At 46.6% G+C, this 24,747-nt stretch overlaps 1 protein-coding gene across 1 annotated transcript in view; it reads right to left on the bottom strand.

Annotated features, from left to right (window-relative positions):
* The window catches only part of DAPP1 (dual adaptor of phosphotyrosine and 3-phosphoinositides 1), a 245,649-nt gene that overhangs the window by 7,992 nt on the left and 212,910 nt on the right, over nucleotides 1–24,747 (bottom strand). Inside the window, exon 8 of the mRNA XM_069630719.1 lies at nucleotides 15,343–15,430. Within this exon, the coding sequence (XP_069486820.1) occupies nucleotides 15,343–15,430 (88 nt within the window). The remainder of the gene's footprint in view (nucleotides 1–15,342; nucleotides 15,431–24,747) is intronic.

The following is a 24,747-nucleotide window of genomic DNA, read 5'->3' on the forward strand; positions in this document are numbered from 1 at the left end:
AGACCCATGACCACCCGCACCGTGTTATTTTGAATAACCTGAAGCCGGTTGAGTTCACCTCTGCCCAGGCCCTGCAGCAAACTGGAGCAGTAATCAAGGTGGGCTCTGATGATGGCATGGGCAAGGGTGGCACAACTGACAGTCAAGGAATGGACGGAGCTGCGCAAGGAGCTTGAGATAATAGGAAGAGCGTCATACAAGGCTGCTGATGTGTGCTTTCATACTCACCTCTTGATCAATGACAACTTCAAGGGTCTTGACTTTAGGTAGAGTAGCTACAGTACAATCCGCAACTTGGATAGAATGATGGACCAAATCTAATTTACGAAGTTTAGGTGCAGTGCCAACAATCATGATCTTGGTTTTGGTGTTATTAAGTGCCAAATCATTGAGCAGCATCCACTTAAGGATGCGATTATAGACAGTGTTAATTGACACAGTATCAACAGTATGATTACCAGTGAGGGGAATGAGGCACTCTGTGTCGCAAGTATAGTTTGCGTACATTATTCCCCCTTAGTCTAACAGCTCAGAAACAGGCAGTGTGAAAATATTGAACAGAGTAGGGGACACCAGACCCCTGAGGTACTCCACAAGGTAGCACATAACCCTCAGCTGTAACATCTTCATGATGCACTCTGGTCGTTTGGTTTGACAAAAAGGAGTGACCCCAACTAGATGCTTCACAGAGAAAGCAGCATATTCTTGTAATCTAGCCACCAGAATGGTATGGTCCACGAGATCAAACACAGCAGTCCAGAAGCCTCAGAGAGCCATTTGGCCTTTGTCAAAGTACTACAAGATGTTCGTTTTCAAGTCCAAAAGGGTGGATTCAGTACTATGAGCACTTCTGAAACCCCAACTAGGATTTGGCAGTGAGCGATCTTATCCAAAATCATCAGTAAGAAAGAAGTGTTTGTAATGGGGCGGTAGTTGCCCGCCAAGTTAGGTTCCAGCAAGGGTTTTTCAGAAGGGCCAAAGTCCAGGCTTGTTTAGTGTCTGCAGGAACATGGCTCTCTAAGAAGGAGAGGTTTACACATTTGGTAATAAGAGGGGCAAGAAGAACTGCACAAGATTTAACAATGGAAGCCAGGCATATATCACCTTTGCAGTTGGTCGGCTTAGTTCTCGCAAGGGTGTCCAGAATGTCCACTTCAGCCACCTGTGAGAAATTAAACCTAGGCAGATGAGCAACTGATCTTCAGTTTTTGCACAGAGGTGTACTGTCTATAAGGGTACTGAGATTTCTTGCAATGTCACCCTTGATTTTTTTAAATGTTCTGTTTCATTGAGTTCTGGATGCGAGTACCCCAATTGGTGTCTTGAGTAATCATGGAGATGGCAGGACGGGGGTCTTCCAACTCTCCCAAGATCTTAAACAGTTCTCTGGAATTCAACACAGCCCCATTGATTCTTTTATCGTAGGACAGTTTTATTGCAGTACAGATATCAGTTTTGTGTCTTAACTGCACATGTATAACTGGTTTTGTCATCTAGAGACAATGTCTTCCTCCATCTCCTAAAAGTTCTGTCTTTCTGACATTTCTGAAGAATACCAGATTTGAGAAGGTTGACCTAGTTAATCTCTGTTTCAGTGGGCCAAGGCTGGTGACAGCTGAGGACATCATTGTCATACACTGATGCCAATTTCGTGGCTGAGCCATAGCACGAAAGATCATCTAGAACAGGGGCAAAGAATGGCAGCATGGATGGCGGGGTGAGTTTGCACAGATTACGACAGAATATCTTAGGCAGGTCTCTTTCTTGGGGGCATTGTCCAGGGTAGCTGGAATTGTATGAGGAAATGATCCGACCAAGTCCATGGATTTATTGCAACGTTATCTAGGCCACCCAATCCAGGATTCTGCCTCCAGTGTCTGAAGCTTGCCTGATGTGCTGTGAAAAGTTAAATCCCACTAATGTAGCTTGAACAGTTCTCGCTATAGAATTCAGAGGGTCATTCAATCCCAAATTCAAGGGGGTGCTGTTGCGCAGCTGAATGATGGCAGCTTCCTGAGAGAGCTCGCTCTCAGTGATGCTGAAAATCCTCCAATATCCTGAGACGCTCTGGGGGGGGATCTAATTTTTATGAGTCCGACTTGCCATTCTCCGCACGCGAGCCCCCAGCGGCCCACGTCTTGAGCAGGGTCGCAGGAGTTTGTGGAACCGGCAGGGGCAGCTGGTGGCATTGCTCTGGTTTCCTGAAGGCGAGCCCTTGAGCACCAACCCGACTCGAGCCTGAAGACTGAGAACCTGCTGATCCTCCCCAGCGTCCGCCCGGTGAGGGACACTGTCCGCTGCATGTGTGTAGTGAGTCTGCCCCCTCTCTAGTCCATTCAACAGCCTGGTGCTTAACCTGGCAGACCTTGCCTGATCTCGCTACCCTCCTGGGCCGGCTCCTCCTCCGATGTGCATCCCGATCCGGCCCACTTCTCTCTGCGCTCCTGTGGTGTGCCCCAGTCAGCTCCCCCCACAGCGACAATTACCTTGCTCCGGCGCATGTTACAGAGAAACCTGTTGAAGCTCCTGGCCCCAGGTGCACCGAGCCTCCTACTTAAATGGGATACATGCCACATTCCTCACCTGGTCTCTCCCCAAGGCCATAAATTACCCTTCCTTTGCACTGTGACGAATGAGTGCTGGTGGGCATGCATGGACGCCCGCATGCTGCCATACTTCTATAGCGCATACTACAATAGCAGCACCTCTGGCAGCTGCGCTCAGTGAGTGCCATTGACTCTCAGGGGCGAGGGCTGTCCCTGATCCACCCCCTCAGTACCCCTCACATGCAAAGCGGAGAGACAGGCCAGAGCTCAGCTTCTGGGGGGCCCCACACTGCAGAGTCACCCAACGACACCCCGGAGCAAATCTTCATCTACGTCACGCTGCGGTGACAAGAACGGGGCTTGTGGCTGCCCTTTCTTACTGGATTTTGGCCTCTTTACTCAGGGAAGGGGGGGGGGAAGAGAGAACAGGGTGAGCACAGGCCCTAATCGTGGTCCCTCTGCTGGGCCGCCACTGAGTCACATGAAAATGGGTAACACCAGGAAACAGGCAAAGATGGTCCAATTCACATGACAGGAACAGTCATCTGACACCCCCGCCCCCTTCAACCTCAGCCCCTCCCACCGTCGATATATGGCCACTCTGAACCAGATACTATTGAGCTTGAAGAATAGCACCGATTCCCTCGGATCAAAATTAGATACACTGACCTGCAAGTTTGAGACCTCCGCTATACAGATAGACAAATTGTATGGCCGCATGACGGAGGCGGAACAGCGGATTGGGGATACCGAGGACAGGGTTGCGTCTTTGCAGAGGGAGGTGGTGTCTCTCCAACAATCAGTGAGGCGGATGGTGACTAAGAAGGATGACCTGGAGCAAAGATCACAGAGATATAACATTGTGGGGGTCTCAGAGTCCACACACAATATGAAACTGTTCATCAAAAAACTCCTGGTGGACCTACTTAAACCCCTCCTCAGCCCCCCTTCCCCCCTCCCCCCGCTTTCCACTATTTTTCTGGTCGAGAGGGCACACCGCTCATTGGCGACTAAGCCACCTCCCGGTGCTCATGCCAGACCTATAATTGCCCAGATCCTAAATTATAGAGACAGATGTCCTCCTTAGAGCCGCCAGTGATAAGGGCGAACTCCGATACGGCTCCTGCATTATTCGACTCTTCCCGGATTTCACCGTTTTCAGCCAACAAGTCCAGGAGCAAAGGGAAGATGTTTCAAGCCGCAAAAAACAAACTAAGGAAGAAGAACGTCCAATACGCCATGCTGTTTCCAGCATAGCTTCGAGTTGTCCACGATGGGAAAACTTGGTTCTTTACTTCTCCTTCCTCAGCTGACGACTTTCGGAGCTACCAGACCCTAATGTGGTCCACGTTGACCCTGAAAGACTGCAGTGCTAAGTTTATTCCGCTAAACGGCGGGCCACACCACTGCTGGGTCCCACTCCAACCCTGCAGCAGGCGGGCAAATGGTTGAGCACACATGGTTATACTGAAGTTCATGAGTGCTACAGCCGCGGCTGGCACCCCATCGATGCAGTCACTGCATCATGTTTAGTTGTGTTGGGTGGGGTAAAGAGCCGGTATGTTTGTGTTTCTGGCGTGGGTTGGGGATGTTTGGGATGTTAGTTTCAGTTTAAGGTGCACAAGTAATCTAAGTTGTTTGTGGCCATGTCATACATTCTAGGAGTATTCTAACTGTTAGAGTATACATTATTGATTTGGGTCACCCGTGCCTGTCTCGGGTGCCGACAAGTGGATCACACGGCTTGCTAACAATGGGGGTTGATTCTCTAAATGTGATGTCCTGGAACATAAGCGGTGTCACCAATAACAAAAAATTCAGACTGGTCCTCAATCATGCCAAGATGCACAGGGCTACAGTACTTTGTTTACAGGAAACTCCCCTTCCCATGGATGGCCCTCTCCCCATGGTTAAGGGTTGAGGGATACATTGCTCCCAATGTGGACTCTCCCGAATGCGCTGCCCTGACCCACAAATTTCCCACATATGAATTAATCTGGGCCGGCGACTTTGATCTGGCCCTGACTTTAGATAAGGACCAATCGGCCTCCTCACACACCAATCCCCCTAAATCGGGCCTTGCTTGGAAGGATATTGCTGAATCCATAGGGTTGGTGGACATATGGGTGCATATGCACCCCGAGGTAAAGGAATTTTCATTATTTTCTGGAGTGCATGGGACTGCCTCCCGAACGGACTACATCATGCTATCCGTCCTGTTAGCCAGTACCACACGATCTACCAAAATGCTTCACATGACGTTTTCCGACAACTGTGCAGTAATGGCCGTTATATCTGTTACCACAGCAACGCGCAGCCCCCCCACATTGGCGGTTTTGTCCTTGTGCCCTTGAGGATGCTGTGTTTCGGGAAGGGATTCGAGACGATATCCATGAATACTTTCGACTCAATGTTGGCTCCGACCCAGACTACAGAATGCTCTGGGAGGCCTTTAAGGTGGTTATAAGAAGTAGTTGCATTTCCAGGGAAGGTGGGGTCCTTAAGTCACTGAGGACTTCCCCTCATCGTCTGAAGGGGAGATTACTGAACTGGAATTCAGAAGAGTTACAGATAAATATCCTCAGACTACCAAACGTTTAGGAGAGAAACACCTAGAACACTGAAGCTGGCCACAAGGAGGCTAGATACTTGGGTGATCCCCGCCCTGGCATTTAAATATGCAGAGGGTATCAGATCACGTCACACTCTTTGCTTGGGTGATTCGGGGGCGTGGGGCGGGGCCAGGGGACCATAAGGGAGGCTGCAGATCCGAATGGCATTCTGGTTCATGATTCCAAGGGTATTAACAAGATATTCCGGGACTACTATGAGCGGCTTTACTCGTTGCAGCTATCCGTTTCCTCAGATGAGATTAGACAGTACCTGGGCTGGGTTGCACTGGGATGGCTGGATCCTGCACAGGCAGACCTTCTAAATGCCCCCTCCGCCCACCGTGGAGGAAATACGCAAGGTCATATTAGAACTGCCCAGCGGTAAGGCCCCAGGCCAAGATGGCATCCCTGCTGAGTTTTATAAGGAATACTCCAAGTCCCTTGCCCCTCACTTGTGTAGCATTTTCGACTTCTCTTTGTCGGCAGTCTTCCTCCCTGAGTCCATTAGGATGGCTGTAGTTACTCTCCTACATAAGCCCAATAAAGTCTTCCAGGAATGTGCGTTTTACAGACCCCTCTCGCTCATCAACACCGACAATACAATCCTGGCAAAACTGTTGGCAGATAGGCTTCTCCCCTATATGGCCTCACTGGTCCTTCCCGATCAGGTGGTGTTCATTCCCGGGAGATCCACCCAGAATACTCTTAGGCGCCTTTTCTCCATGATGCATAATATCAAAATAGATGTCCCTATTGTGGCAGCAGCCCTCGATGCCAAGAAGGCCTTTGACTCCGTCGAGTGGCTCTTCCTAATTGAAGTCCTACGTCGTTCGGGCCTGGGCCTAAATTTTATACGCTGGATCCGTCTTTTATATACCTCACCTCAGGCTTCTATTCGAACGAATCAACAGGTGGCTGGTCCCATATTCTCCACTAGGGGTACTCGGCACAGGTGTCCCTCCCCCCACCCCATCCTTTTTGCCCTGGCGGTCGAACCCTGGCCTGCGCCATTAGGGAATTCCACTCTCACAGGAGGTAGGGGGCGGGAGGTTTTAAGATCTATTCTCATGTCTCGGTTATCTTCCTTTACGCGGATGACTTGTTATTGTATGTGAAATATCCTAGACAAAATCTTCAGCCACTAATACTTGAGATTGTAGATTTTGGTGGATTCTCAGGACTTCATATTAACTGTTCCAAATCTGAGATTTTTCCACTGACCTCCACAGTGCTCCCCTCCGATATAGGGGACAATTTTCCTTGGTGTCCCGGGGGTATGAGGTATCTGGGAATCAGGGTCTCCACCTCACTAACCAAACTCCGAGGAACATTATCGGGTAACTCTGGAGCTATTGGAGCGCAGAGTCGGGGTCTGGATCCTCCTGCCCTTGTCCCAGGCTGCGCGCTTTGCCCTGGCCAAGATGGTGGTGGTCACCAAGATGCTTTATATTTTTAATAACGTTCCACTGATCCCTCCTTCGTGGTTCTGGCGGCGCACTCGTTTCATGCTGACCAAACTAGTGTGGGCTGGAAAACATGCGCGTATTGCTCTCAACACATTGGCTCTCCCCTATGCATTGGGTGGCCTGAACTACCCCGACCTACACGATTATTTCCTTGCCTCACAAATCCAATATGCCGTATGGTGGTGGCACCCCTCCACAGAGCTACCTCAGATTAATTTAGAAAAGATGACTGCACACCCTTATGCCGTGAAGGGGATGTGGAGGAAGCCCAGACGTATTGCCTGGGGCGATATACAACCCATAGACGTAACATGCTGGGCATGGGGCCAAGTTCATTCCGAGACCAGTATATCAGGTAGTTTCCCTGCAGATTTCGCACTGCATTAGGTTCACGGGCTGACCTCACCAACGAGAGGTCCTTTGAAATACAGTTCCAGAAACTGGGCGTCCGCTCTGTGGGCGACATGGTACTTAATGGTCAGTTTATATCACGGGATCTGCTCAAAAGTCAGGCCCATGGAACAGGAAGTTCTCTGTGGGTTGTGATTTGAATTTCTGAAATCCCCCTCCTCTCTAACCCAATTGGTTCCGAATCCCTCCCCAGTCGAAACCAGTATTGTCTCTGCCTTATACAAACTGATAAACACTCTGGGGCTGGGCGTATGGATTTTAAGTCCAGATGGGATGGTATGGTATGTTCAAGACTCCCCTGGGGGAGGCGGGGTTGAGGGGGGGGGAGGATCAGTGGCGGACTGTGTGCAGAATCACCTTGAAAATCTCTCTGAACACGAGATTCCACCGGATCCAGTTTACATTGTTGCATCAGTCCTACCTGTCCCCGGTCCAAATGCATACATTTTACCCTGAGAGAAATGCGGCCTGTCCAAGGTGCAATGTTAATGAAGCCGACTTAATTCATATGGTCTGGAACTGCCGGTACATGGGAGATCTTCATGGAGGGGGTGTCTGGGATGATGACCTCACTTATCCTAGGGTGTCCATGTGACTCTCCTGAGGCCTGGTTGGTGGCACTGTTTTGTGTGCCCACCAGATCAGAAAGGAAATTATTGGCCATGGCCTCTGTGGTTTGCAGAGCTCTGGTGGCCAAGACCTGGATGAGGCAGAAACCACCTTCAGTACAAGAATGGCTGTGTATGATTAAAGTGTGTGAACTGGGGAGGCCACCTACTCCTCCCTTCCCCCAGGTAGCAGGCCACCAGACTATTGGGTACCCTTCCGTTCTTGTGTCCTTGGGAATGGAGACCCAGCCACATCTTGAAGGGCAATTAATGCACTCTTGTGGAGAAGGATTGACTGATATGTGACGACACCCCCAGCTCCCGTTGAAGATACTTATGGCTCAGATCTGTTATGCCCTGCTGAAGACTACTCATATGCTACTTTTTAGGTGTAACACATATATCCTATTCTAGGATGACAGTGGCAGATCGTGCCAAAAGTGCACCTATGTTATGGGGGTTTAGCAGGAGGGATAGGGGTGGGAACGTGAACGTTCACTTTATTCTGTGTTAACTTGTAAAACTGGAATAAAAAGTGAAAAAAAAAATAAAATAAATAAAATCACAAATTAAAATCCCCCAGGATAATCACTTTGGATTTATGTTTAAGTGAAGACGAGATAAGGTCCTACAATTGGGTTAGAAATTCAGGCATGTTGGGTGGGCGGCATATCAAATAGATATTTAGAGTAGTATTATGATCAATCACGAGTTTAGCATGTAGCGTTTCACAGTCAGAGATGCTCATAATGTTGACTAATCAGATGTTCATGGGTGTGTGGAAGATAAGGGGCACACCCCTTGCTCCTAGATTTACAGATCTCCTAAACACAATCCACCATTCCTCTGAACTATCTTTGCACTTTAAGGAACTTGTCAACCTCAGAAAGAACATTATCCTCCATGACTTGAGTGTATGGGCTGAAGATCCAAGCTACCCATATGTCACAAATGTTCTTAGCTTATTAGACAATCTCAACTTTCAACAACACATCAGCAGCCCAACAGACTTCTAAGGTCATTTTCTTGATCTCTTTCACTCTCCCTCTAGATAAATCAGCGCATGACTTCAGCCATCTCTTGGTGCAACCACTTCCTGGTCACTTTTCACCTCTCCGCTTATCCACACCGTTCTCTGGCTTAATGTCACCTCTATAGAACATACATGCTTATGCATACCAGAAGCCTTCTCCTAGCTCTTCACCCCCTTCGAGAAAGGCTTCAATTAAAATAAAATACCCTACTCTGTCTTCATCGCCACCCACACACTGCAGTGCCTGCCCCATGGGTATAAGTTTAGGGTGGGGCAAGGGAGTTTGTCCCTCCCAACATTTGTGGCACACTATTTTCTCCTACTCATTTGGCAGGGGCCTCTTTCATTTAGATGTCATATCCCCCCCCCCCAGCAGTTTCAGAAAAGTTACTCCACTGTCCTGCCTCCAACAAAATCTAAAATTGCCAAATCAGAAAATCATCATTTAAATAAGTGCTTAATTAAAGACACTGGGCTTCATCATAAGTTTGCCTGTCCGGGAACTAGGATACTGGTAAGCTTGCCAGTACCCTAGTTCCTGGACCGACAAACTGAGTTGTGCTCGTGGGTGCCTTTCTGCCCGCCAGGTCTGACCTGGCAGGCAGAGTGGCATCCGCGAGCACAGCATGTCGGATGCACCGGCAACGTTTATAACGTGCCGGTGCATCCGGCTTCCCCATTCCCATTCCCATGGGGCTCAATGGGAAAGAATATTTTCCGGCGCCCAGGAATGGACAAATATTGCGTCCGGCAATGCCATAATGACCCGGTTATTGCCCACTGCTGGGTGCTAAGAAAAAAAAAATACCGGTGGCAGCCTCCTAATGACCGTCTCCAACTGAAACCGCAGTGGCATAAAACAGGACATGGTTCTATAAAAAAAAAATTCTACGAGGTTTCCAAAAATAATTTGCCACTGCCAAGAACATTTTCTTCGCCTATAAGAATGATTAGACCTAAACAGCACAAATTAGTTTTTCCAGATTTACAATAATCTCAACAAACCCTCGTCCAATATTCAGGACCTATGCAATCTCTTGCAGAACTTAATCTAAAAACTAAGATTACCCCCACCTCCACCTCCACAAGCCCTCCCCACCCCCAACTCCCCACTGCCCCCTGCTTCTCACACCCGCACTTTACTGACGCAGGACCATCTGGGTCTCCCAGTGGCCCATGCCCCCCCATCACATCACAATCAAAGTGGCTGAAAATCAGCTCCATAGGCTACTCCACGATCACTAACAAATCCTTCAAAAAAGGTCACTTCCCTCGCTGCAAAAACCTGCTCTCATTTCCCCACTCCTAAAAAACACTTTCACCCACCTGATCTTCCCAAAATGTACAACTTCATCTCTAAACCGCCTTACTTAGGCAAAATATTGCAAAAATTGGTTGTGAAACAACTACAATACCATTTCAAGCTAAACTCTCTTCTTGATACTCCTAAATCGGAATTATGGGCAGCACACTGAAAGAACAGGCAGAGCTTGACAGCAGTGAAATCCTCCAGGAGCAACTAGATGCCTCCCACTCCGTCATTCAAATCCTCCTCGAGTGGTCGGCAGTGTACAACACAGTCGATCCTCCCATGCTCATTGTTGGCCTCCATTCCTGGTACACTATGGACAGTCTTGCTGTAGGTTGAATCAGCTCCTTCCTAGATCAAAGATCACAACAGGTCAGATCGGGTCCTTCTGTTTCACCTTCTCACATCATTGACTGTGGGTGTGCCAGCAGGGGTGTCTGTTCACCAAAATGCCAGGGGTAGCAGAAGTGACATCACACGACCCTTAACCTCTGATATCGCATGATCAGATGCCATTTAACCCACCCCCAAGTGACATCACAGGAAGCGATGGCACACAACCTTTCACCCCTCGACTAAACAGAAAATGGCATCACATAGCATTGTTCCTCAAAATATAGTTACGATATAATATGATATACATTTCATACAAGAAAAGATCACCATATGTAGCGTTAATACCAGTGTGTAAAGGCCCATATTACCAAATTATGGTGAATATAAGCAGACATCCAACACAGCAACCTGGACAATTTAAAATTACTCGGACTAAACTGTAAACAGACAGAGCATCTCAAAGAGGCTTACACCCCAAAGCACAGACATCCAGTGCCTGCCAAGTGCCTAGGCACAGACTGGAAACAGCAACTGACCAATCCAAGTCCAACCAGAAAAACAATGGTCTGAAGCGTTGCTCAGCACTGTGCCAGTGGTTAGGAATGATGTGAACCCTTCCAGCCATCACCTTTCGGTTTTGCTTATTTGGTAAGCAACCCACAGCAGTGTTTTAGATGGGGATGATGGGTTGCAGGTCACAGTAATTGCAGAGTTTTGAGATCAGCAGCTCCGAGATCACCCCTAGAAAAGGCCAATTTTATTAATTTTTTGGTCCTTTATATCTTGCTTAATGCCAGCTTCCTACAGCTTCCAAGCATTGGAACAGGAACTGAACTCATTTTGCAATGCATCCTCTTGTTCCCAAAGTACGTTGCCCCTTAGGTATCCTTCCAAATATACACTTTTTTTGCTTGAACAGGTGGTTTATTTCAAAGGCGGAGGGCAACTTCATGTAAATTATGTCACCTTGCGTCCATCTACAGTGTGCCTGTGATGCAGGTCTGGCAGATCTGGGTCAGGTCATACAGTGCCCATGCAGGATTGGTGGCAGAAGCCACTCGAGCACACCCCTCTTGTCACAGGCCCAGTGGCTCACTGGATGTGCAAAGCAGACAACGAGAAACACTGATGAGATTTGTGTTCATGCTGTGCTGTCACTGAGGGATGTATGTGATTTCTTCGGATACATTTCTTTGAATGGAAACTTCACTTAATCCATTTCACCGAAAAATGAAATCTTTACTTTTTCTACTTTTCTTTTTTTTATGCAGGTGTGGGGGAGAGACCCCACGCAGTCCCCCCTGAACCCTCCCTACCCTAACATATACCCTTACCCCACATATTACGCATTACACATATACAATTTCCCCTACCTTTTTCTGTAAAATATATTCGGTGAAATGGTATTTGAAACAATCTACAGTAACGGTCACAGAGTACTGCAGGCTGCTCTTACCCCTTCCCTGCTGGCTAAAAGCCCCAATACCCTGCCTGTTGCTACAGTTCTGGTTTGAGCTGCAAAGACAGCTCACCTCTGAAGCCAACCATTCTGGCATTCTTCACTAATGGACAGCCAATCTGTTAGTGATGGCGACTTCATGTTTTTTCCTGCATCCCTGTTAATTCTCCAGCTAACCAGATTGAGATTCTATGTGAAAAAAGCGGTGTCACATTTAGCTACATTTACAACTGCCTTTTTCAGGTGCAACAGATATCTGCTCTTGGCACTGCCACTTTGTCCAGTGGCCCTGGGGTAGTAAGGACATTTCTGGTGGTAACAGAGTGGGAGCCAGGGGTAGCAGCTGCTCCCCCTGCCAACCCCAAAAATGACGTCCCTTCGTCCCAGCACTCATCTCTCCTCTTCACCATGTATGTGTATACTTGTGCCAATCTTATAGATGTTTTGGCCTGGTCTTTCAAGTATATGGAGAGGATAGTGAATTGGTAATATGCGCCAACCGTATGAAAACTGTCACCCGCCCGACAAATCACTATTTCCTTAACAGCCTCAAGAAGACTCAGAGCCAGATGAAGAATAACAATCTGACCTTGAATGGCGAAACATTGGAAATCATTACGCTTGGCTCTTAGCGCCGCTCCCCTTCTCCTTGCCCAGTGAGCTCTGAATCGCAGTCAGCCCAACAACTGGTGCCAGAAAACGTGGTCATTTTTTTTATGAAAAGCGATCCCTGGCTACACATGTCAACACAATGGTCAGGAACTACACCTTCTACCTCAGACTTGCCAGAACCACTGTCTCTCTTCTGACTCATCACCAGGTGGCTCTTTATCAGAGGCATCATTCTTACTAGGACCGATGATGCAAACGCATTTTCCATCAGCCTCCCTCAATATCTTCTGCACAAACTCCAAAGAATTAAAAATAAAAGCTGTCAGGCTCATCTTCCATTGGTGCAGCCATAAACACTCAAGTGCAGCACTAAAGTAATTGCATCGTCTCCCAGGCATCTTATGCATTATATTTAAAACTCTCTGCATCACTCATGAAGCCATTCACAGAACTGGACCCACTTACTTGCAGGACCGTTTAAAAGAAGTATTGCCCAGCCAGTCACCTTTCTTCTGCTGGCTTCGCCCTTCCCCAATTCACTGACCTTTACTCAGTTGTGGAAGCTACAGGCTTAGAGTTCTTGCCCCAAAGTTATGCAACAGCCTTCCTATTCAACTTCGGAATGAAGAAAATCTACTTGAGCTCTGAAAATACCGAAAGACAAGACTTCACCTTGGCTTACTGAGGTTTTCTTTTTCACAGGTTTCCGCCTTGGTATGGTCATCCTCTAAATGCGCTCTGAAGAAAACCACTTTTGCACGGGTGCTCAACATAAGCCAATAAATAAAAATACAAATTGAAAGGGCACTTTTTCTAGGTGCTTACAACTTTGGTGCCGTTCGTATCATCACAAAGATTGCAAAATAAATACACAGCAACCTCAATTTTCTAGAACATTTTGTGACGTTTGATCTAGGCTGAAAAGTTATTGGGGGTGCGGGGGGCATGCATTTCCCAAGCAATTTGTCAAAGGGTTCGGGTTTCTCTGAGCTGCTGCAATAAACGGACAAATTTGTACACAATTTTCAAACGAACTGGCGTCTATAAAAACGTTCATTTTTTAAAATCGCCTATATGTATCCAAAATTCCATTACAGATATCATGCTTGTCGGAATCTATTTGAAGACCCTTTAGGTCTAGGTACTTATCAGTCCCTAATTGGCCAATTAGCGTTGGCAAAGTTTTAAACGACTGGCATTGTGCCCCCAAGATGTTTGCTGTGTCCTGAGGGGCCAGAGCTGCATAAACGTTAAGAAGCTGCATATTTCAACACTACGGGGATCACTCGCACCCTGAGGTAGTAAAGACGAGGGACACTGAAGGGTGTAACATGGACAAAAAGCCTGTTTCTTTTGTGGGGCCTTCATGTTCAAGCCAAGTACATGGGCTATATAGCTGGGTCTTGGATCTGGTTCGAGCCTACCAGTGGTAGCTGTGATATGACCATGGCCACTTGGGGTGCCCCAGGCATGGTCAAACCTACGAAGCTGCTATTCCACTGGGGTTTCAGGTACATGTGAGAAATCCATTCCAGACCAGTGTAGGTGCAAGCAAACATGCAGAAAGGTTCTTTCTGCCGGTTTCCTCACACCCCGCCCTTCTGCACTCATGATCATGATGGGGCATGCCACGATTCCGCCAATATTCCAGGGCAGTAGAGTGATGTCGTTTTGGATGTGATATAAAGCACAAATTTTCTGAATCCCTCGACTTAATTCCACGAATGTCAGCAATAGCCCTTAAGGTACATTACCGCTGTTAATTAGAAGTCATAGAAACGATGGAAACCCAACAAAGTGTTGTTTTCTGCCCAGGTCTTTCATTACAAATAGCACCGTCACATGTAAATATTGTAACATTTCTTGGCACAGGGACAGTTGATCTGATCCAGCCCTGGTATGAAAAATTATGCACCAGGTACATGCTTCCCCCTTCTTTAGGAGTACACATGTGTAAATGGTACATGGGAACATACTGGGTCAGATTCATGGAAATCTGCGCATACATGCCACAAAGCCTGCGCGCCGAGAACGACTATGCATGAGCCTGCATGCATAAGGAAATCTGTGCGCTCTGCGTATTCATGGAATTGTTCACGCAAAGTAACCCTTTGCGCCAGTCACGGCTGGAATGCCCACGACACACCCATACGCAGAACCTTTTCAGCCATGGAAACATATGTTTGCGCACTACTCACGCGCGTTACACTTTGGAAAAACTGCCTGCAAACCAGGAAAGCGCGCCGCGCCCCCCCCCCGGCGGGGGTCCCCCATAATCATACCGAGCACCCCCTCAGCGTGCATAGACATATCGTAAAAGTCATCATATCCCGGGACACATGCATGCAAACCCTGTAAACTGTGCCTGCACCCCACTACGCTGCTTAAGCGCGCACCCCCCCCCCCCCCCCCCAAGTCTGATAGAAACCCTGACAGCATGCACGTATCCCTTAATCCAACATCCGATCTTAAATCTGCGCAGTGATTCCTATGCGCAAGTGTCTTTACACCCACATTCGGGTGGCGGATCGTTCGAGTGCTTTGTGTGGCCATTTCCTTGACGAGAGGTTGCACGGACAGATCCATGAATACGCTTTGTAAAGTGCATTTGTGGGCGTGCGATGGACTGACAGCGACCTGTCACTTGTAACACCCACATTTTCCCTTGTTCTTCCCCATATTGCGTGTTCCGCCCCCTACTCTAGTCTATTAGCAGGCCACGCCCACACATCTGCATGGAGTCTCGTGCAAGGCACTCGGCAGTTCGCACAGACGTGCCGAGCCTGTGCGAAGTCCACAAAGTACGAAAAAGTCCTCCGCATTAGATTCCATGAATCAGAGTTTTGTGCACAGTTTGGAGCGCATGGTCTCTTTTAACCGCGCAAATAATTCCATGAATCAGGCCACTGTGGTTAAAACTTAAAATATCTGCTATCATTACAGAACTTACCATTTTCCATCGTAATATTTTAATCCACTCGTCTGCTTCTGCTCCCGTCTTTGCACACATATAGTACGTTCGGAGTGGGAATACTAAACTGAAGAAAAACGAGAATGACAATCAGATTAGGATCCAGAAATCCCACAAGATTCCACCATTCAATACCCAATAATGTTAATGACATCAGAAACACTGTCAGTTATATGGTTTAAAAGGAATCGTCTGCAGTCATTACGTAACGGTGCCAATTTTGTCCTTCTCTATTACAACCGACAGTAAAAATTCCAACAGTGCAACATTTGTTAAGCATTTTCGACAATGCAATGAATACAACCATTATTAAAAATGTAACAGAAAAAAATATATACTGCTGCCATTACCGACAAATGCCAGGGCGAAAAAAAAGGGGAAACGCAGAAAATGACCTTCCCCATAAATAGTTGTGTGTTATGTGACAACACAATATACACATTTTTTGACACCTGCTTAGGTGTTGGACAATTTTCAAAAACTAGTTGAGAGCTGGTCATATTTTCGGTAGTAATTGCCACTTTAAGACATTTTACTGTTATCAGGATTTCTAGTGGGGATTCATTTACCAATTGGCAATATTTTACCTCCAGTGGTATTTTCCATTTACCACCAGCGGTAAAATGAACACCACACACTAAATGTAGGCCTGCTACACTAAATGTAGGCCTGCTACATTTAACAAATGGCTTGAATATGAACATCTGCAGTGTGAGGTGAACATGCACCTATGCAAGCTATTTATGGACCTGCCTTATGGAATTGCGGCTCTGCTAAAGACACCTGCTCTGCATCTATAAATATATTCTTTGTCTATCTATATCAGACTACTAATTAGTAACAAGGACTGGATACCAGCCGAACTAGGCTTCACTAAACAAGGGCTGATCATTTGAGAAAGATTAGAAGGCCTTCACAACGACCAGGGGTCGAAACACGTGTCGGCTGTTCTCATCATATAAGAATAAAAAAAAATCCCACATCTATTGGGTCACTTGGACTATATTATTGGAAATTGGACTATTCTAAAATATTGTGGTTTATAGGGCGAGACACTCTCCGAAGCCCCAATCTATCTGATCAGAACATATGCTGCATCTTCAATTGATGTCTACCACCTGGCAAAAAAACTTGGGTTCGCAGCAAATCCAAGTAAATGTTCCCTGGGTTCTCAAGTTGGAAATGTGATAATACAAAGCTAACTTTCTCTGGGCAAGGTCACATAGGGTATACCATTGCCCAAGAACATGCAGCAATTCCTGCTATTATCGCTGTTTCATACAAGTGTTTTCATTAAAAGCTAGTAATTTGACAGATATAATTTTCCAAAACTATCTGACCATCCTCTGGATGGAGTAACCACAAAGTAGAGTTAGAAGGCGGATGCCTCCCGTTTGCGCCTCAATATTATAACAATTAGAAAACAGAAGGCTAGATAATTACAAAGTTATTCCTGTTGCTGAGTCCCTAGCACAAAGTTAAATGACCCTATCTGTGAATGATCTTGTATCGAATGTTTGTAGGCCCTAGTTAGGGCTGCTGGGCCGACTACAAGGGATGTCGAGATCCTGACCCTATCCTCTCTCATACACTTTCCTAGTATCTAAAAGTGCACACAACATGGAGGTCGGTATTTAGTGTTTAATCTTTCCGCCCCCACAGCGTGTCTTATTAAAAACAACAAAGATGGTTCTATGACCAGTGGTCAATAGAATTATTTAAAACGATTCCGCTTTCACCACAATACTGTGATGGGGAGCGAATCTGTGTTGATAACTATCGATTTCTTTTAACAAGCCCTCTTTTTTCTTTATAAGGGAATTCCACTGGTCATAGAACCATCTTTGTTGTTTTTAATAAGACACACGCCGTGGGGGCGGAAAGATTAAACACTAAATACCGACCTCCATGTTGTGTGCACTTTTAGATACTAGGAAAGTGTATGAGAGAGGATAGGGTCAGGATCTCGACATCCCTTGTAGTCGGACCAGCAGCTCTAACTAGGGCCTACAAACATTCGATACGAGATCATTCACAGCTAGGGTCATTTAACTTTGTGCTAGGGACTCAGCAACAGGAATAACTTTGTAATTATCTAGCCTTCTGTCATCCTCTGGATGGACCAATCATGCCTGGGATGTCAGTTGCAGATCTAAGTTGGGCATCAATGTTAATCACTTTGAACCTTGCTGACCCCCAATTCTAAAAAAAAATGAAACTTCCACGTGGGTCTTGGCACAGTTTTGTACCGAATGAGAAACAGTGAAGAGACCCATCATCATCAGGATGAACTCTTATTCTATAAAACAAATATGCTACCACTGAAACAGAGTGCTGGCTATCAGGTGGGCATGTGAAGCTTCAAGATATTTTCTAGCCAGTAGGTGGTTTACATTGATCACAAAACACACAAATTGGTCTGGATGTCCCATAACAAAGTCTAAAATTGCAGCATTTATTTTTGGCCCTATAACCATTCGATGCCCAAGTATCCCAGTGAAGCGGCAAGCTACATAAAAAGTCTTTGTCACTCTTCTCCATTCCCTTTTTCTTAAAAGAAAACAGATATCGAAGCTACGAGAGGTGGATATGCGGCGACGGGCCATCGCTGGTCAAAACAAAATGGCTGAGCCGTAAGTCAATTGTTTGTCTTTAATCAAGTGACCAGATCTGTGGTCCCACAAAGAAAAGAAAAAGGCCGAGTAGAAACAGTATGAGAATGTTGAGCGGGGGCGTCGAATAGCATGCAATAAGTTGGTATGTTGCTGAATTGCTGAGTTCATGCTTGAGGGGGAACTGCTATCCAGATATTAAGGGGTGATTCACAACCAAAAGGTTTAAAGCAACGGGAACCAGAGGTAGAAACGACCTAACTCTACGTGGGGCAGATTGAAGGAATGATACAGAAGGCTGATAATAATCCATAACAAGAAAACAAATGTTGTGACATGAAGTCATTGTCTAGGTAGGAGGAGGAACCACAGAGAGAACCAGAGCACAGAGTGCTGAGAGGCTGGACGAGAGCCAAGGGCAACACCATGATGGGAGATGTGGTCTGTGGTCTGCCACTCTGCACTGGGGCCTGTGCCATGTTGAAAGACTGGAAAGTATTCCAAGTGAACCGGATGGTGGGAGTTGGGGTGCGGTCCCTCTGCTCCAATGCACGAGGAGCAAAGAGACACCAGGTTGCCATTCCTACACTCTGCACCAGAGTGCAAGGTGCACCGAGACACTCAAAGAAATCCAAAGATAACGACGTGTTGGCACTTGTAATCCGCTCCCTCTGCAAAATGACTCGGGAGGTGCTGTGAGTGAGAAAGCAAACCAGTGGGAATTTTTGGAAATCGCTGTGGTCCTACGAAACCTCAAGAGAATCAAAGTGAAATGTCTTCTGGTATGTTGACGTTTTGTCACTCTCCACCAAGGCACACGTGGTGCTGAGAGACAGAGAACCAGTAAGAATTAAATGTTGGAAGTCTTTTGTAAAGAAACCAATAGTGTGGAAACACTAAAGCACCTTGTGGTAATCTGTCGGATGCTGCACTTTAAAGAAATGTTACATCTAAGGCACCATATGTTTTAGTCCCGATTTGATAGATTGTGAGGTTTTATGGTCTTATTTACTGAGTCATCTCTCAAAGAATGGCATTTTTTTTTGTTAACTTTTTTAATGCTATACATTTAAGTGGAGATGGTTTTTGAGTATTTTACCTGTGATGATAGGTATATTTTATTGAGGATATATATTTTTTATATATATGTAATATTGTAAAGGTATGATGTACCATAAACAATTAATACAAATAATAAAAATGTTGGAAGTCAGGATTCTAACTCTTCCCAGGGAAAAAACATGGGGTACTGAAGAGAGTCAAGAGAACCAACGTCAACTGTCTTGTTGGGTAGTGACTGGACTTCACCTTGAAGATGTCACAAGGTGCACGGACAGGTGACCTACTGTCCAATAGCAATGGTCAGACTAGCGTAGTCATTCCAAGATACGTAATCATGGACTGCAGAGTAACCTGGACTGGGAGACATTACATTCACAAGCTAAACTGGTGGCCAGCTGGTGGAGATGAAGATAGATAACTCAAGACTTCAATAAAGAAAAGTCCTTCTCTTAATGTGACCTGAAGAAAAATAATGTTTTTTTAAATCTTTACTCGAATTCTGATGTCATCATTTTTGGTGAACTGCTACACTGTTGAAACTGAAATTTAAGCGGCGTCCCACTCGTTTGCAGAAGACATATGACTAATATAGCTGCACAAAAAGGTGATAAATGATTACATCTATCACAGACCAGTGCAGGGGTGCCTAGAAAAAAAACTTCAACTGCTCTGTCCGCCAAGTCTAATAAAGAGCACCTTTTTCCACATAGTGCAGAAAAGGTCTGATGTGAATCCTACACCCATCCCCCTGGCACCAGATGTTTATAAACCTAGCATGCCAGCACTGCGATTCCCAGTTCGGTGCAAAGCTCCTGAACCCTTGAATATTCCATGGTATGAATTTACTTTAAAGTGAAGTGTGCTTGCAGAATGCATGCACTACACGTCGCTGAACACCCTGCATGCCAGCCTGTCTTGCGTTACTCCTCCAGAGAACTGCAGCCCTAAATACTGCTTTGGAGATGTGCGTTACCTACGAGGAGTACTCCAAATTATCCTGCAATGGGCTCATAAAAAAGCTATTTAGATTTCATCAGCGCGCTGCGGCACTTGGAGTTTAAAAGCACTCTAGAGAACTCCTAGTCAGGCCTGGTCACATTGGCCCTTGGCATTGTGGTGGGGAATAACCTGCCACAAGGCTATTTGCCCCCTTCGGCCTCAATTCCCTTGGCTGAGCCTTTGGTTCTGGTGTATATAGGATTGGGTAGATGTAAGTGATACGAGGTCAACAAGACATTGAACTGACGTATATGTTTCTGCGCCCTGATTGCACACAGCTTTTTTTAATCAGACATAACGACTGTAATTTGGTTGCCTAACTTTCTAACAGTGAAAAGAATGTGCCCCTTGAAATCCTCACAGACACAATGTAATTGACAGCAGCCAAACGGGTAGGTCCCGAAATCATTTCTAGACTATCTGTAGTTGCAGGGCATGGGTTTGCTTGCTAGGAGAGGTTAGCTCGGATTGGTCGAGGAACTCCGAGGGGAGCACACGCAGACTCTTCTGCATGGACCTTTCAAAAACACCTCTGCAAATGTGTAAAAATGTGGGACCACCCTTACTGCGAATGAACACAGCAGTTATGGTTCCCACTCAGGAGGGCCTACAACCACGTTTGAGCAAACAGTACCTTTCTAGAGGAGAATTACACATTTGCATAACAGCCTGGCCCCATCCACGAGGGCTGTCCAGTCCCGAAATGCTACGATAGTACCAACAGAAACCCCAGCATGTGTTTCTGCCTTGTGGGGTTGTCATCAGTGCAATGGGAGTGTTCCGCATCTCTCTAGGCACAGTGAGCCAGGAGTCCCAACATGTACAAAATATTGCACCCACTCTACTGAACATAGCCATATAACCGGTTCTCTGGGGTGGCTCCCACCCAGGGGGCTCTACAGCCACGTTTAGCTCAATGCACCTTGACATACGTACCTCTAATATTACTCATGATGCAGAATGGTATTTACAAAAGGGAGGGCTTGCCCAGCCTCCCCCCGCCCCCCATCTCCGAGTAAAGGCTATGCATATTGTTTTCTCTTTTTCGTGCCCCATTCTCCTAGTGCTTTAGAGGGTTCACCCCCAAAACCCCTCATCGCTGCATGACCCCCATTGCTTCCCCACCCCCCTGCCTTCTTCATTCGTGGTCTGCAGGCTGCGTACGCAGAAGCCCCTCGTGCTCCACGTCGCACTTTGGTGTGCAACCTTTTGTGAGTGCAGACCGCACATGCATCATTAAACTAGCAATTAAGTCTTATATAGTGACACTATCAACAAAAAGATAAACGAATGTCCTCTTCACATTGCATTCATACTACAAATCACACTACACATCACAAGGTAAACCACTGGTCATATAAACACTTAGGGGCTGATTAACAGAAGCGTTTTATAATGGCACAATCCCATTGAAAAACGCTCCGAATCAGGCCTTTACTTGCACAAAAACAATTAATTAAAATAAATTGTATTGACTGCGTGTTCGAAATTCCTTTTTCTTTGGTATTTTCAACATTTAAGGTTGCATTACTATTTCTATTGGTATTATATTTGTACATCCTGAGCCTTGCTCTGTTGCATCAGAGTGCTGAGCAAACCATTGATAGAGGATTTAATAAGCCATCAAGTAAACAGGAGTAATAATGATCACAATACACTATATGGATGGGGGAGTGCACAAGATAACTGGAATCTCGGTTACGCCAAGGTGTTGCTGGAAGAGGCAGGTCTTCAGTTCTTTCTTAAAGTAAAGGAGACCTGGAGTAATGCAGATTGCCACCGGGATGGAGTTCCAGAGGACCATACCATACGGGTGCTTTTTCCTAGTTTTCCCCATGCACTGAAGTCTATTTTACAGTCTGGCGATGGTCTCACTGCGAGATGACCGTGTGTCACCTAATGACTTTAGTTTGGCTCTCGGGTAGGCAGGTGTACCATCAGTGGTTGCTTTGTAGGGGAGGAATGTGGTTATGAACCAGATAATAACCGGGATGGGAGGCAGTCTAATTCACACAAGGTGGAGGTAGTATGTTAAAATGTCCTTTAGCTGGTGATGTGGTGAGCTGCGGCACGATGGACTATTTTGATGGAGGCCAGGTGAGCAGCAGGGAGTCCTGAGTGGAGGGTGTTAGCCCCACCGATAAGCAAGATCATTATGACCTGCGCCACCATTTTGAAGTCCTGGAGAGGAAGGAAGGGCTTGACCTTACGGAGTAGAGAGAAATGCTACCCAGCTTTTAGCACCATTTTCACAATGTGTTTGATAGATCGATCGTGATCCACAACCCTAGGGATTTTGCTGAGTGGGTGAGTTGACCATTGAACCTGTCCAAAAACATTTCATTCAGCCATGTTTGAGTGGCTTCCCGTTAGGAGCGGTGGCCCAGGAATATGAAATCTGTCTTGGGGTGGGGGAGGCGGTTAAGCTTTAAGTTGACACCTGTCAATTGTATTTGGATGGTTTTGGGGCAAGAGCAAAAGTGAGCAACATCTTGTGGGCCTTTCAACCATTTGGTTCAAGTCTGTATCATCTCCGTACTGGTCTATCACAATGTTGGGTTCATCTAGGCGTAAGCTCAGTGGTTCAATGTAGAGGTTAAAGATGACTGGTGAGAATGCAATTCAGGAGGGACTCCACAGGTGACAAAAGCCATTCGGATCTGATGGAGCCCATCTTGTCGACCTGGGATCTGCTAGATAGGTAGGATGTGAACCTTATCAGGATGGAGCCAAATAAGCCCATTCTCTGTGCAAGGAGCACGAGTTGTGTATGATGCTCGATGGTGTCAAATGCAGCCAGGAGGTCTAGCAGGCATGAGTCCTGTAATTGTAATTTGGTCATTTATAAACATGCTTAATACCCAGAGGTTTCTAAGCTTGGAGCCAGGGAACAAACCTGTGTTGCTGTGTCGTCTTGCTTCCAAGGCGAGCGCGCTGCCCCTGAGCTGTTAGGTCTTGTATCCATTACTCTGTCACAAGATGTGCGATTTAACACCACCCTCCCAGCTTCTTGATCGATAAACTGAAAGGCTATGTCGACCGCCTGGATGTGGCTCCTTCAGTGGTGAATTGGGGCAGAACCTGGATTAGTAATCCAGAAGTAGACAGGGTTTCTTGAATTTTTGTGAGTAGTTGACTAGCAAACACCTTCTCGTGTTCTGTGGTAAGGGGAGTGAGCTTCAGGAGTGGACGTGTAAGCATTGTTTTTACGGTCACTGAGATTGTACCCTCTGCCTGTGCTAAATAAATAGGATACACACACACACACACACACACACACACACACACACACACACACACACACACACACATACACACACACACTTGCACCGCGGAGCAGCACCAACGCTTCGACATTGGATACAAAGCGCTTGGAAGCATCTCGGATGTGGCATTTTCCTGCTTCCAAAGCTGCTGGGAACTCGTCAAAAGGACTGGCTATTACGTTCAACTTTCGGCAGAAGCCGGTGTTAGGGAGAATTCTCTTATAAGGCTAATTTCCCAAACCTAGTAAGTCCCTCAGCAGCTTAGCAGGAGGAAAAAACAAACCCCAAAAATCCAGCAAAGAGTGAGACTCTTTACTCCCACTCTTAGATATGATTTGAGGTATGTCTTTGACTTGTTATGTGCTTATGGGCTATGGGGTTTCTTTTTACTCCATAGGGTATTATTTGTTTTTCTGTATGTGTGGTACACAGCACCCTCAGTGCAGTACCACAGGGGTGTCACAGTGACCCCCAAACATAGACTCCATACCCTGGGACGGACTACCGTCTCCCAGGGCATGTAAAGTCACCATTGGCTTTACTAGTCCGAATTACCCCTTACCAGTACTTCCACAATATGCTTGTTTGTACTGGTTCTGTTCACAATTGTGATTGCCCCTGGGTCTGTTTTCGAGGGGGCACTGTCCCGTCCCTCCTCGTCAAGTTTCTGGCTGGTGGCAGTGGTTACCACGCGAAATATTCCACCAGAATATTCTTTATGGGATTTTCCCATTGATTTTAAACGCACCACTTTTTGGTGCAATGTTAAAGATACCGCCGGTTTCTTTATTTAATATTAAATCAACGGTTGGGTCTTTTTGCCAGAACTCTATTCTAAAATGGCGTCTTGTCCGCCTCTGTAACTTGATCAAGGTCAAGCCCTTTGTTCCACTATTTTGGCGGGCTTCTCCACAGAAGCCCGCCAAATGGTGCCACTCTGTCTGGGTTCCACGGGAAGGGTGGAGGGGGGAATTTGCACCCTGGACTGCGTTGCCTTAGCAACCCAAGTCGCACTCTACTCTGATTGGTCCAGTGGTGAGCCACCCGGCTCACCACTTAGCATGTGTGATTGACAGCTAGGCTGATGAATGGGGGTTTTTCCTGCATAAAAGCAGGGCCTTTGGGACTGGAACTTCAGAAGTCGCCACAGGACCCAAGAATCCGAAGAGGAAAGAAGCTGAGCCACCTGAAACCGACACCACCGGTGAAGCCCTGCTGCAACAAACTCACCACTTTGCCAACGACAAGAGTAGATCTTCTGCTGGAGAGTCTTCTCCCTTTGAGCTGGTAGGACCAACCAGTTCACCCTTTTTCGCTTCCAAAGACGTCACTTGGTCGTATCGCCCGTGCCAAGCACCCGGCCGCCAGATAGCCAAGCTCACCACTTTTCACCGCGATTAAAAGCCCCGCCCGCACCTTTTAATCGGGAACTCTGCGACTGGCTT

This window comes from Ambystoma mexicanum, chromosome 6q (assembly GCF_040938575.1).
Source record: "Ambystoma mexicanum isolate Mex_15411 chromosome 6q, UKY_AmexF1_1, whole genome shotgun sequence".
NCBI classification, from domain to species: domain Eukaryota; kingdom Metazoa; phylum Chordata; class Amphibia; order Caudata; family Ambystomatidae; genus Ambystoma; species Ambystoma mexicanum.